This window comes from Lipotes vexillifer, unplaced genomic scaffold, assembly GCF_000442215.2.
Source record: "Lipotes vexillifer unplaced genomic scaffold, Lipotes_vexillifer_v1.1 scaffold740, whole genome shotgun sequence".
Classification (NCBI taxonomy): Eukaryota; Metazoa; Chordata; class Mammalia; order Artiodactyla; family Lipotidae; genus Lipotes; species Lipotes vexillifer.
The window spans coordinates 195,180-210,669 of NW_006778610.1; the positions used below are offsets into that span (position 1 = coordinate 195,180).

The 15,490-nt window shown below is 37.9% G+C and overlaps 1 protein-coding gene across 1 annotated transcript in view; it reads left to right on the forward strand.

Annotated features, from left to right (window-relative positions):
• The first annotated feature begins 5,614 nt into the window (after nt 1-5,614).
• Nucleotides 5,615-15,490, forward strand: part of HAPLN1 (hyaluronan and proteoglycan link protein 1) — a 31,701-nt gene continuing 21,825 nt past the window's right edge. Inside the window, exon 1 of the mRNA XM_007451702.1 lies at nt 5,615-5,779. Coding sequence (XP_007451764.1) covers nt 5,680-5,779 — 100 coding nt within the window. The 5' untranslated portion in view covers nt 5,615-5,679. The remainder of the gene's footprint in view (nt 5,780-15,490) is intronic.

The following is a 15,490-nucleotide window of genomic DNA, read 5'->3' on the forward strand; positions in this document are numbered from 1 at the left end:
TTTTCAAAAACACTTTTCACCTTGGGGAAAAAAATTATTACTATTTTGTAGGTGAAAAACTTGAGACCTGATGTGTTGATTATGAGACCTGGTATAAAACTCATGTTTTCTTCCTCCTGACCTAGGACTTTTTCCAGCTTCTTAGGTTGCCAAAGGATCATGCCAAGGAAGCAGCAGACTGACCACGGCCTGGGAAGGAGGTTACCACAATGTCTGTGGCTAGACATCTAATTCAGGGCATCAGAAGTTCTCTTCAACTTCTTCAGTAGTTTGCACTTTCACAGAACAATGCAAAGATGACAGGGCAGATGTTCTGTTTCACTGGGAGTTTATACAGACTCACTCCCTGAGGGTAGTTACTGTTGTATAACAACACAGATTTTTTTTCATTCATGGCTTCTCTTTTGATCATTGGGTATATTCCAAGCAGTTCTGCATTCTGCCCCATTGTGTGCAGTAAATCCTGGGGCTTAGGTAAACACCCAGGGGTCCCTCCGCACACTGAACAATTCAAATGCATCACTAGTCTGAGTTCTTTAGCCATCACGTGGGTCAGTGGTCTGACTCCTGGATTTTACACACCTGCAGAGTCAAAACAGAAAACAAAGCCAACCAATAAAAACAAAACAAGTGATGAGTCAGCATAAGATTGCCATTAAAAATATATTGCTAAGTAAGTATAATCTACAATTTAAAAAAGTCTAAAAGTTATAATTCCATGAAATAAAGGCCATTCTAACAGAAAAATGGTCAGAAAAAAAGAACGATTTTTAAAAGTTGAATTAATTTAACCTAATGAAAAAGTATACTTTGCAGTCCCTTGGTTTTTTTTTTTCATTTCACTGCACCACTGATCATGGACCGGCCTCTGCCTGTAACTAGATCCGACTTGAAAGATATCAAGGAGAAGATTCAGTCTATTGTAAAATAATTCTGTCCAATCAGATTCTATGGTTTTTGCTCATTCAGCTTCTAGCAACCTCTGTACTGATTCTCATAGCCTGTAAACTAAATTTCAAGTGCTGAATTGAAACCTGGTGTATGTAATTATGCCCTCAATGGAGGAAAACAACAACTCTTCACCTGTCCTCTGTGTAACTACACACGTGATCTTTAAACAGTGTAAAAACTCGCCTCAGTCTTGGCTCCTTTAGTCCTGGTTTCTCCCAGGTCCAGTTTTCCATTCGCCCTTCCTCTTGGCACACAGGATGCGCGTGCAGTGAGGAAAGCATTCCAACTTTGGATGTACAGACGTCTTGTGCCAACAGTGCTGTGATCAGTGCTATGCCTACCACCCAGTGAGAGAAGGAGGAGGAGCACTCCAGCTTGTGTGAAGCCTTGGAAGAGTTGTGAGAGCTGATGGCATTCCTCAGGGTACACCGGACACCAGTGATGGCAGTGGATTGTGCAGGCTCTGGGGGCACATCAGACTGCCCAGATCCCCAGTTTCTCACTTCACATGATGCGGACTTCACCACTCTGACGTGTTTCCAGAGCTGTAAAATGTGTATACTAACATACTGCAATTGAGCTGTTCTGAGAAATAACAATTAAATGGGTGAAGCTTCAAGGACAGTACCAAGCACGTACAGTTGTCCCCAGAGTCCTTGTGGGAATTGCTTCCAGGATGCCCTGTGGATACCAAACCCCACAGATGCTCAAGTCCCTTATATAAAATGCTCAAGGGCTTCCCTGGTGGCACAGCGGTTAAGAATCCGCCTGCCAATGCGGACACGGGTTTGAGCCCTGGTCCGGGAAGATCCTACATGCTGCGGAGGAACTAAGCCCATGCACCACAACTACTGAAGCCCATGCACCTAGAGCCCGTGCTCCACAGCAAGAGAAGCCACCGCAATGAGAAGCCCGCACACCTCAACGAAGAGTAGCCCCCGCTCGCTGCAACTAGAGAAAGCCTGCGCACAGCAACGAATACCCAATGCAGCCAAAAAATAAATAAATTTATTTTAAAAAATAAAATAAAATGCTCAAGTCCCTAATATATTTGTATATACCCTAGGCACATCCTCTTGTATACTTTAAATCATCTCTAGATTACTTATAATAACTAATATGATGTAAATGCTATGAAAATATTTGAAATTAAAGTTTTGCTTTTTTGGTACTTTCTGCAATATTTTTCCCAAATATTTTTGTTCTGAGATCGGTTGACTCCAAGGATGCAGAACCCATGGATACAGAGGGCCCACTGTAATAGTAGTTCAGGAAATATGTGGCATTAGCTCTCAAGACACAGAAAATAGCATACAGGCCTTCCACTTTGTTTTATTTCCCCATTGCCCAATACAATAATTTTAACACAGTAGGTGTTTAAGAAATAGCAGTCGGCCACTTTGGTATTAGACTATTGGTATTGTATGTCTTTGTGTCTATCAAACTATCAGACTTTCAGGTTGGGCCGATATCTTGCTTCCAAATAGTGCTTCAGTTGTCACCAAAGCAGAACTGTAAAATCACAGTACTATCATGCCTGTGACTGTGAACACAGACATCTCAATCTGAACTCATCTTGAAGCTGGCTACAGCATCACGATGGCAAGGTTTGATAGGCTGTAGAAAGAGACCAGCAGTGTGTGAGCTGCAGGGGAACTAAGACTGTTAATTCAAGGCTGGCAATAACTGGTTCTATAGAAGCCCCCACATTTCCTAAATTCTGCTCTTATCAAAAACTGAAAAATTTTAACCAAAAATACCTGGATATTCAGAGAAGACATCATTACAAATGCAAATAAACAGGGTTCAGTGTACTTCTCCTTTGAGAACCAGCACACAGACAGCTGGCACAGCCCTCATCCTCAGGAACTTCAACCTCGTGTGCAGTACCTCGTGTGTACTTGCAGTTTGCTTAAACACCTGAAAATTGTGTCCCTGAGGTTTGCTTTCCTAGTTTCATGTCTTTTGGTGACACAGTTGTTATACCGCCAGGGTAACAGAGACCATTTCCACTTTCTCCTACCTGGACTGCATTGATGCCCATGTAGGGGTATTTGCACTGAGGATGTGTAATGTCCTCAGCTATTTTAATTAAAGATGGTGCACGTGTGAATGCACGTGTGTGTGCCCACACGTGAACCACCGTGGTGGTGCTCACGGCACCAGAGTGGTGCTGTAAACAAGGCAGGGCACAACCTTGCCACGAAAAGTACCATCTGATTCTCATATGCAAGCCTTGGAAAAAAAAGTTCATACTCACATATAACATAAGTCAAAGTTTTCATATCACCTACGTTCAAGTAAAAGAGCCTAAATAAGAAAGGCAACAAAACAAATAACTTTCTCTTTCAGAAAAATAAGTGCAACTCAAAGTAGGTGTTGCTTTTGCCTAAGGCAAATACAAACATTGTTGCTTTCTTAGATGTGTGACTTCCAACAAGGTAACTGTGTCAGAAAAAATGCAAAGATTTGTCTCACAGGATTATTATAAGGGCTGCATGAGCCATTACACGCACAGTGCTTAGCAGAGCACTTGGCAGATAGTAGACATTCAATTAAAAGGAACTGCTGTTATTATTATTTATCTCCAGCACTGCCCCCACCCCAGGATGTTTGCATTTTAAAATTGGGTCATTGGATACTTAATACTGTGACACAATGGAATGAATCCTTAGTGATATAATTTTTAATACTATGATATGGAATTAAAGTAGATAAATTTGTGTGTGATATATTTTAGGTACAAATGAGTAAAAATCAGGGTGACTTCTGTGGTAGGATGCATAACTGTGTGTGTGTGTGTGTGTGTGTGTGTGTGTGTTTAGGGGGGAGTACACAACTCCCTATAAATTATACTGTAGATGTCCACCCTAAAGTGAAAGATAATCTAGCAAATTCTCTGCCTCTACTCATCTTGACCCTTCTTAGAATGTCTCCTTTAACAGTCAAAATTGTATGTTTTTCTCACACCCTCTCTTCCACATTTCCCCCTCTTCTCTGATCCCCGTGGTGAGCAAAGAGCACAGGACACCTCATATACCCGTTGGCCCATTGTCTTATGTGTCTGTCTATAACTGTGTCAATCATATTCCAAATTCCAAAAGGTCACCTCTATTATATCTGTTCACCCAAAGCATAGTTCGGGGCTGAAAACAGGTAATATTTGTTAACAGTATTCCTATGGAAAAAAGTCAGTTGCTTCAAAAAAATAATCATTTCCCAAAAAACCTGAGAGGAGCAAGCAAGTGAACTCCTGAAAACAAGATCAGTAAATCGGAGAGAATTTTGCAGGTGACAGTTTTAGTTTCCTGGGAAAGTAAGTTTCTCAATTTGCTCATCCACCATCTTCTTTCTGTGACATAATGAAGAAAAAGAAAAGGGTTAAAGCAAACATGAGAGACTGAATCCATAAGCATGCCGATTTTTAGAGGGGAGAAGGCAGAGAGATACTGCTGTCCCAAGAGACTTGGGGGACGTCTGTGAGTAGTGCATTAGGCTCTGGAGAAGAGGCTGGCCTGCAAGGACCTCCAGGAACAGACTCAGAGCCCTTTAGTAAGTATTCCAGGGAGTCAGGCTTTCCTGGAAAAAACAAACTAGTGTGAGAAGTCATTACTGTGCAATTTCAGTCTCAAAAATAGCCAAGTATTGTTAAGGCTGCTGTGTGCATGAGAGAAAAAGAAAGCTCTTGTTAATATCTGCCTCAGCTTCCACATTAAAAGAGGAGCTACACTGAAAATCTTGCCTGGCAAATACTGCAAAGGTCGTCTGGTTTGTATTATTTGGAATCACTTTTTGGTCCTTAGAATGACGAAGTTTTGAGGGGACTGTGTCCCTTTTTGTCAAATCGGTCTTGCAATAAAGGACAGCCAGGCGATGGCTCAGCCTCTTTCACTCAGGACTAGAGCTGTGCCTGGCTGTCTATTTCAGCTCTTTATTTGCTTAATTGCCCTGGGAGGCTGGCAGGAACGGTCCCTGCAGCCGTGGCTCTGCTGACTGCAGAGACCCTACCTGGCACTCCAAGTTGATGCGTCAGCATTTTAGGTAGAAATGAATGAAAAATCAATCAGGATGACTGCACTGGTAGCATGCACAACTCTAACCTAGTTTGTCTATAATTTTCAACTATTCACCATAGACCCAAGCAGTGTTTAAGATGGTGAGTCTGCAACAAATGTGCTGCTTCTGTTTAATCAGGCATTTTTTTGTGTGTCCCCTTTTCTACTTAGAACAAGCAAATCTAACCTGCTTAGGAAGCCATATGTAAAATGAATGGATTCAGTTCTGAATTAAACCTGATGATAAATATTCATATGTAGCTATATCAAACTGTTATTAACTTATACTTCAAATTCAGAGGTTTAAATATTTTTGAAAAGTCTGTTTATATCCTTGCCACGTCTCTTTGTAACTTGCTATGACTCTCTACATCGAAACTATACTGTTCTAAATAAATTTCTAGATTTACAATTCTGCAAAGATAGAGTTAAACACTGTTTGGACCCTGGCTACATAAGAGAAATTGGAATTGTTCAAAGCTGCAGTCTTCAGCTCCCAAAGACAGCTACAGTAACTTTCTGAGCACATCGGGTTAAATATTTTTACAGACCCATTCTATGATGATAAGGCAGTAATAAGTTGTGCAGTGCAACACTCCAAAGGGTTCCAAATCTCACAAGCCTCTTTGTATGTGATGCTTTCACAGTGAAGAAGATTCTTTGGGCTACAAAGATGAACAGTCTACTTCTTCTGGTGCTGATTTCAATCTGCTGGGCCGATCATCATTCAGACAACTATACTGTAGATCATGACAGAGATATTCACATCCAAGGTAAGAAAACACAGCTTCTCTTATGAAAGTCAAATCATTTCAAGTTACTTAGAGTTGAGATGCTTGGTTAGTGTTTCTTAATTTTAGTTCTGCTGCACTGACTTTTCCTTTCAGCGAATTGGTGAACATGCTCCCTGGCTTTTGAATGCTATTGCGTTACAGTAGAGTTAAGAATCGGGGGACAATTAAAGTGGATTGGCTTAAGAATATCCAACTGCAGGGAGTTGATGCAATTGTTCAAGGCTTTTCAGTTGCTCTCTTCTAAGTAGAATGGAGGGTAGGAAGTTTATTTAGAGGCAAGGCAAAAGGGGGGGGGGGGGAAATAGGAAGTAAAACTTAAGATGTAAGGTCATTTTGTTAGAAACATCATTAAGAAAAACATGAAAATGAAAGTCAGACAAGCTAAGGTTCAGGAAAAAGTAACTTACCCTATTAAAATCTCCTTCGGTAAAGCTTTAGTTTCCATAGACCAATGTATTGCCCTGCATATTTCTTTTCAGCTCAGCTGAATCCTAAGCCTGGGAGCTGTAGCAGGATTTGAGGCTGCAGTACAATGCAGCTATTTCCTCAGCCCCAGCTTCAGATGAGGGACATCCTGCGTTAAGAAAGCTAAGAGACTTAGCTTTCAATAAGACTTAGCTTTCAATGTTGCATTTCAATGCAATAAGAAAAATATAATTCTAAAGGAGCTGGAGCTTCTCTCTTTGCCCTTGTATGCTGAATAATTAAAATAAGAATTACAGGATTTAACAGTTTAAACATATGATGGTATGAATTTTAGATGAACTCAGTTTGGGGACCAGAGGCATTATAAGTTTGCTAAGAGACATAAAACATCAAGTTATAGCTTCAAGGTCAAAAGTGTAGTCTCAGAAAATCGCATCCACTGTTGAAAAGTATGACTTGTGAAGGTCAAATGATAGTGTAGGTCTGGCTGGAAGTATTTTCCTGCATGTATTACAACTACCCAGATAGAATTCTGAATTTGACAATGTCTAGCTATTTTAGGCATTTCTCTTTCAGTTCTCTTTGTTTCTAACAGCTTTACGATTTTCACTGTCGGACCATAAAAAGGAATTACATAATCATAAGTTTTACTATGCAAGCTGCTGACTCAGCTGTTTCCTTTACTATATATAGTAGAATCAAAGCTGTTTCCCAGAGACTTAAGATATTTACACACAGAGATTTCTGATGAGGGAGAACATCCTTTTAACATCAAGTCACAGAAGTTTTAAATCCAATGGAAGATTAACCTTTAGCAATGGTTTCAAGCCATTACTAGACTAGATACCTGTTATTGATGTATAAATCATTTAGTCTAATTTCATGCAGAGTATAAAAATATTATTTTAAAACTATATTAACATTTTAAAAGTTACTCCTGAAGGAAGCCTGTAAGTCAGACTCAAGTTTTCTCAGCAAGGAAAACTTCTGTTGCTCCAGTCTTTCCACTCCCATATACTCTGTTGAAATTTAGTGCAAAGGAATTGCTGACACAAGGTATCAGAATTATCCAGATTATTTGCCTACACTATCCAATTTTTTAAAAAATGACTTGCTAGTCCACTTCATTTTAATTGTAAATTCATGTTCTTAGAAAGTTGCTCTGAGCTTTCAAGTAATAAAACTACAAAAAAAAAAAAAAAAAAACCAACTACAAGGCCTACATTTTGCTTGTGGAAATTAACAGTGAAATGTGACTTGGGTCAATATTATGATGCTATGACGATAGTTGAAATTTTTTTAAAAATTGCTCCAAATACCTGTTCTCATTAGTTTTTATCCAACAAAAAGTTTTCTTTTTACTTTATTATAGCATTCAGATTGAACTTTCACGTTCTCAGCCCTTCAGAGAAATACTTCCAAATGGCCTGCCATAATTTCAGTTGCACATAGCACAGCAGATAATCATTAAAGCAGATAACCTTCATTACTTACATACTGAATTATTTTCTCATATTTAAAACTTTCATTTATCAAACACAGCCCTCCAAAAACAAAACAAAAACATGGCCCAGAAGGAATTTAAAGGAGCTGAAGGCTTCATAACATTTTATAAGAATTTTGCAATCAAATGATTAAATTAGTAATCTGAATCTCAAATTCCCAAATTGTACTGATAAGCAGTATGAGCTTCTCTCAGTGACAGAAAATTATTCAAAATTCGTGTTACTACAAAAACACCTTTTCTATCTCTCATTTGTAATTAATTTTTTATTTTTGTACCTCAAGTTTCCCAGGCTTAAATAATACCAGGGGAATAATGCACATAATCCTCAAATTCTCCTTGGCTGCCTTGATAAAGATGCTGAACACTTTGTTAGCACGTTCTTAACGCTTATGCATAAGAGCTACCTAATTAGTTTTTCTGAAGGCTTCCTCCTTATCTAGTTGTGGGAGATTCTATAGACATATAGGCAAAAAAAAATTTTTAATCTGGCTTAAAAAAAAAAAAAGTCAGAATACCAGGGGAAAAAATGGCAAGTATAGATTCCTGTGCAAAGTGTTTCTATTGAAAAGCTTTAGATAAAATTGCACTTGTACTAATTCACTTCCTTTAATTTTTTTATTGAATCAACTTGGTTATACAAGAAAGTAAACTACACTTGTCCATGGAGTCTGCTAAAAATTTGCAATCAAGATATCAGCTTCTGTATCATATACTGTTCGCAGTGTGGGGGATAGTAATTTCCTCAAATACTTCTACAGGAAGAGATAACTGCTGTTGACATTGTCTCTATAACAATCTCAACTAATGGATTATACTCCTCATTTCATGATGTGCCTAGTCAAACAACTTCTCAATCCTTTGAAACTTGAGTTCATTAGGAAGAATTTTATATGGAGTACTAAATCACACAAAAGCACAATTTTTAAAATATTTGGATCTGGTCTAAAAAAACTCTTTGTAGACTTTTAATTACCAGTAGAAGTTCACAGATGATGAACATACTTTTTAAAATACAACTTTTACGAAGACATTTATATGGACAGCAGAGAAATTTTATGACCATTTGCCTATTAACCAAAATAGCTGCGAAACAATTATAGTTATACTGAATACGTAACCGCCTGATCTTATCCATGTCAGCGATCCAGTGTTTCCTGCCTCTGGCATTCCAAGTGCAGGTCTTCTGATGACAAGTTCAGGAGTTTTTCCCCTAATGCCAGTTACTGGCTTTAGACCTTGGGCAGTTTACTTAATCTCTTCAAGTCTGTTATCTCATGTATAGAATTGGGTATAATCACTGTTATTCTATAAAGCTTTGTGAGAATTAAATTAGATAATATATGGAAAAGTGCTTAGTACCCAGAACACAATAAGCACCAGTAGATGATAGTTGTTATCGCCATGTTGATTATTTCTTTACTGTCACGGAAAACTGATTTTTAAATAGAAAAAGGAGCACAAATACTGGTGGGAAAAGGTCATGCTTTTCAAATTCATTTGCTAGCAGAACCATATCATTACCTTAGTTCTAATGAAGTAAACGTCTTATAAATTGCCTTCTTTGCCCTTCTTAATTCCAGTTTTAAATTTCTCCAATGGTATTAAACATTACCTGACCACTTTTACTTTCAGTGTAGAAAATAAAGCTTTCCAAACTTAAGTAATATTCCCCTTAATATACTTAGTAGGTGAACACAAATAAGCTACATTAAATTTTTAAAAAGAATAATAAGAGGAAATCTTAAGAGATGAAAACAGTTCCCTTCTTTATAATAAGTAAAACTTACGGTCACTTTTCTCAAAAGATAAAGCAATTAGATTTTTTTAAAGAAAGAGTTGTCAGAAGTTCATCTCTGTGGGTAGCAAAAATAATGGAGATCTAGAATCCCTCGCAGAAGGGACTCTCCACTCAATGTGGTTGGTTCCCCCTTCTTGTGCCCCAAACCCCTCTTCCATCCTAGCTTAGCATCAGACTGTCAGCTTTGTAACACTCCAGCTATACAGTAGTGCCTGGCACATAGTAGGTGCTTAATATATGTGCTGAATACATGAACGAGTGCAATGAGACACTTCTAAATTACCACTATCATAATGAGCACTTCTCAAGTTCTGTGGCATCCATGGCATTTAGCAACACATGACACATTGTGTGGGCCCAATGTACATTAATAGATCACTGCTTTCATTGTGTAATGTTGGCATAAAGTAAATCATAGTTTACAGAATTTAAGAACTTAAAAGGACTTTAATATAGATCATTGAGATCAACACGCCATTGTATAAATGAGGAAATCAAGACCCAGCACTTAAATGTTGCTTGGCCCAGGCTGCATGGCTGATGAGAAGTTTCTCTTGGCTAACCCCCTTCTTCAAATCTGGGATCATTTTTCACCTTCTTTTTTTTTTTTTTTTTTTTTTGCGGTACGCGGGCCTCTCACCGTTGTGGCCTCTCCCGTTGCGGAGCACAGGCTCCGGACGCGCAGGCTCAGCGGCCATGGCTCACGGGCCCAGCCGCTCCGCGGCATGTGGGCTCTTCCCGGACTGGGGCACGAACCCGCGTCCCCTGCATCGGCAGGCGGACTCTCAACCACTGCGCCACCAGCGAAGCCCTCACCTTCTTAATGAATGCACCCTGACTACTGTGCTCTTCCCCTCCTCTGGCATCCCGATCTACCTCTGATCTTCTTTTCCTTTTCTCTGTAGTCCTGGATATCTACTTTACTTATTTTTATGCAATTGTTTGTGTCCATCTCTGCCACAAGAACATATATCAGCTCCACAAGGGCAGGGATCTTTGTCTGATGTATCCCAGTCACCTAAACTAATACTGGGCACATAGTATAGGTAATCAATACATTTGTTAAATAAATTCAGGGCCAAAATCTAGGAACTTTTCCTAATCAAGTCCTAGTCAGTCTTTCCAAATCTCGGGAAACTTTACAGTTTGTATGATGAGAGGCAGCAGATAAGGAAGAGGATTCTGAATTTTGATAGCAATTTTTGTTTGGTCATTTTTTATTGCTCCCACACTGCACATAGCGTCTTACAATCCAGGAGAATCCACCAGAGGCAGGATGCAGCAATCCTCCTAATGTGTGCACGAAGCTTTAAAGAGTATTTGATTTACATTTGGTCACTGCAATGCTATCGTGTTCCTTATGTAATACCTGCAGAGTTGGGATCTGGTGGTGCAGAGAGGATCAAAAGGAGTGAAGTGATTTTAATAATGGATGATCATAAACCATCTACAGAACCAAAGTTTAATGGGAGAGCTAGATAAGCATTCTCTCTTCCACTTAAAACTTGTCTGGACTCAGACTCCATGAGTCTGTTTACTAAAAGTTAAATTATAATTTATTTTTTTCTTTTCGAGGCAGAGTACACTATCTGCAGCTACAAATGCAAAATCCATGAATATCAACTATATTTTCCAAATTGCATTTGGCTAAATGTTAATAATTTTCATTAATAATTAATAATTAATAATAATTAATTATTAATTATTAATTATTAATACTATCTAGAAATTATGAGCTATAAAATATTAGAGAATTTCATCATGAAATTATAAAAATTAGCAACATCCTAATTCTAAAATCTCTTCTTAACTTACTATAGGATGTGAAACCAAATATGCTAGTAAGAACCTACTGCTTTAAACACAGCCTTATCATTTGATCGGAATAAGAATATCACCATATAAATACAATAAATAAAACCAAAAGAGAAGAAGGAAAATGTATATAGGCATATACATACATATGTAAAAATACTGCATGCATACATATATACACTTATTTGGCCTGCTGTAACAGAATACCATAGACTGGGTGGCTTATCAACAATAGAAATTGATTTCTCACAGTTCTGGAGGCTGGGAAGTCCCAGATCATGGTGCTGGCACATTTGGTGTCTGGTGAGAGCTGGCTTCCTAGTTCAGAGATGGCCATCTTTTCTCTGTGTCCTCACATGGCAGAAGGGGACAAGGGACCGCTCCTGGGTCCCTTACATAAGGGCACTAATTCCATTCATGAGGCCTCCACCCTCATAACCTAATCACCTCCAAAGGCCACACCTCCAAATATCATCACACTGGGAATCAGGTTTCAACATATGAATTTGGGAGGGGGGGCACAAATGTCTCATCTACAGTAAGCACCTTAATAGGCATTGGAAATAGAATGATGACCAAAACTCACAGTCTTTGTCTTCATCAAGCTTATGGTCTAGTGAAAGGCAGACATTACTATGAATATAGAACTACTAATGATAACTGCCATTCAATAAAGCAGTTTCTTTAAATTATAGGTATAAGTCAAGCATGGCAATAATTTTCCTCAACTATATAGATGGTACACTAGGTACACACACACACATATAGTTTATACATTTATACACACATACACAACGGTTATAAATAGAAAAAGCAAGGAATGAAATGCAACTTTGCATTTGCTAGCCCACTGCCCAGTCTTCTGTGCATTTGTGTGTCCTTTTGGAATAATCTACTCATTCGGGCATTTGCTAAACATTGGCCTTCTTTGTGCAAAATACTGAGTTATTCTCTATGGAAGAACAAACTATCTCCTTGATGAGCTTAATGACAATATTATCGGGGTGACAAAGATGACAAAAAACAATAAAATAAGTGTTATATAGAGGTTGAAATACGAATAAAAGAATAATTAGTTACCAAACAAAAATATCCTACTATTTAGAATTTTGTATTCATACTCACTTTTTAAACCCATAAAATACACCTTAAGAATATTTCTAAACTTGTTGTAGAGTAGCCTAAAATGCTGACTTCTATGTTATTCTATAATGCATCTATTAAAACAATGAATTTTAGAATATTTCCAAGTATAAAAACGTATATTTAATAATATTTTCAGGTAGCAACAAATTCACACTAACAGCCATTGCGTTCTCTGTTCCATCCTGAGTGCTGAAATTGGCAAATTATGCAGGAAGCCAATGACTGTTTGGAAACTTTCCCAAAGCATTTTTCCCCCCCCAGAAAAATCCATTAAATAGAGAAGCCTTTTTCTTTGGTTGCAGCTTTGCTGGAACCAGTGTTGACTCAGCTAAAGCACTGACCTATAGCTGAATGGATTAATGTTAAAGGGATTTCAATATGCTATATTTCTCTGACTTTCCCAGCTACCAAGAAAGAATAGTTAGATTTCTTTATTGCTTTGGCTCTTTATTTTAAATGGAAAATGGAAACTACTCTTTTGGGAATGTATTTTGGAGTACAAAAATCTACCAAAGTGCTAAGTTAAAATATTTAATTAAGAGGTATCAAAGTGAAAATATCCAGGGGGTGGGAAGGGATCTTTGTTACAGAAATATTTTTATTTCAAAATGAAGACACTGAAAGCATAAGAAATCTAAAAGTTCTATACAAATCACTTCAAAAACATTTTGTGTATTTTGTATTGCTACAATGTAGTAGCAGCACTCAATATATATGTTCTCAAAAATGATTATCAAGTAGTCAGTACAAACTGGAGCCATTTTAATCTTGTTTTAATTAAACACGTTGGTTGCTTGACTTGAGTGCTTACTCGGTAACTAATTACCACATGTATAAGCTCTGAGTAGTATGTTTTTACATACTCAAGGATTATGCTGTGAAATGTACTAAAGAATATTAAGTTAAACGAGAATTCTACCTACCTTTCCTACACACTGTCCACTCAAACAAGACAAGGACACTAAGGATAAAAACACAGAAAGACCATAGTCCATCAAGTACAAAATTAACAAAGCAAGTTAGAACAGGGAACATTTACTACAGTCAAGGGTTCAGATTAGGTGAAAGGGGTGGGAAGAAGGGAGAGTCGTCTCTTGTTTCTAAAGAGGGGTCGTAAATTTAAAATAGAAACACCACTGAAAACATATCCTTGAAGTGAGGAGATTTCCACTTCTAGAGGATTCTATTTGAAGTGGTGTTTGTTTGCTTCCTTGCTTTGCCTTTTTCCTGGAAAGCACTGGAAATGACGTTTGTCCGATTGGCTCAGAGTTACTGAATGGTAGGGAAGGCACAGATGAAACAGGTGAAAGGCATGTAAGTTAAAGACAGGTTTCCTTATAAACTACAGTGTGTATTACATACACTTTTTATTTTCTTAGTTATATGGCTACATTTTCTCACAATGGATTTATGATTATCTGTGATCAATAATATTGCTAGTAAAAAATAATGAACACTCACACAAGGGTTTTTTCCTTTTTTCAAGAATAGAGAGGAAAATTCTAAAGTTTTCTTCCCTAGAATAATGTGGGTTATGAACAATTCTTATTTTCTCTTGAAAAGTGTCATAAATTATACTGAAAGGTTTTAAATCTCCAGAATCTACATATGATTATTTTATGTCCTCACTTTGCCTTGTTTTTTATCACACAATCATTAACGAAGGGTCTTAATTAGCTTAAAATACTGAAAAGCTGATTGGACGTTAATACTTCATAGAGATGTTTCCATGTAAATGGAATATCTTATTTTAAAAGATGTATAATATAACAGTTATTTATAGGCTGCCCATAATATATTAAAATCAAAGTGTGCTCCAAAACCAAGCTTTGGCCTCTTCTCTTATAACTATTTATTTGGCTTGCATATGTAATTGAATAAATAAAAACAAATGAACATATAAACAATAAATATAAAAGTGTTTTTAAGGGGGAAAATCTTGTGAGAGCCCCTAGGGGGCTGCAGGATGAACCCCATAGAGGGGCATTAGGAAGGGCTCTGTAGGCTGAGCTCTGAATAGTGAGCAGAAGCCAGTCACATCAAAAGCCAGGGACAGAGCATTCCAGGTAGAAAGAATGGGAAGTGCAAATTCTCTGAGATGGGAATAAACATGGTATTTTCAAACCAGAAAGAAGCTAAAGGGACTACAGCCTGGCAGTGGAGAGGGTGTGGTTTAAGATGAGACTGGAAGAGGAGGCATGAGTGAGACCATTGTACTTTTTATTTGGTTCAGAGTATAGAGTTCAGATTTTATTCTAAAAGTGCTTGAAAATGGCTAAAAGGTTTTGAGCAAAGGGATGATGTAATATGATTTACATGTACAAAAGACCAGGTGACTACTGGATTATAGTGGGTCAAGAGTAAAAGAGACCTTTAGGAGGGTCTTGAGGTAGTTTAGGTGAGAAATCATGGTGGTGCGGACCACGATGGTAGCAGTGGAGATTGATGGAGATGAACCAATTTGGAAAAAAAAAAAAAAATGAGGTAGAGATGGCAGCACTTGCTGACAGACTAGACGTAGGGATTAAGGGAAAGGGGCATATCAAACACACCTGCTAGATTTTGGCTTGAACAAATGGACAGATGACGGAGGCATAAAATGAATTGAGGAATATTGCGAGAAGAACAAGTCTGGGCAGGACAGAAGGACTCAAGTTATTTGTTTGGCATCCAATATATGACCAGCAGGTCGTTGGATTTACTAGTTCGGAGCTCAGGAAAAAGTACACTGCTAGAAAGTTTTGGAATCACCAGCACATCAACATTTATAGCCATGGGACTAGATGAGATCACAGGAGAAGGAGGAAATGCAGAGACAAGGAGATCGCCCGGGTCTGAAATTGGGAAACCCTCAGCATAAACAGGTGGGATAAAGGAGGATACAAAGGTCACATATTCACTTCCCAGAGTCTAAATCCTGATCGCTGATATGTGGTAATTTTTTTTTCCCAGGTAACTTTTTAAAAAAATCTAAATTAATTGCAAGTATTTAAAAATA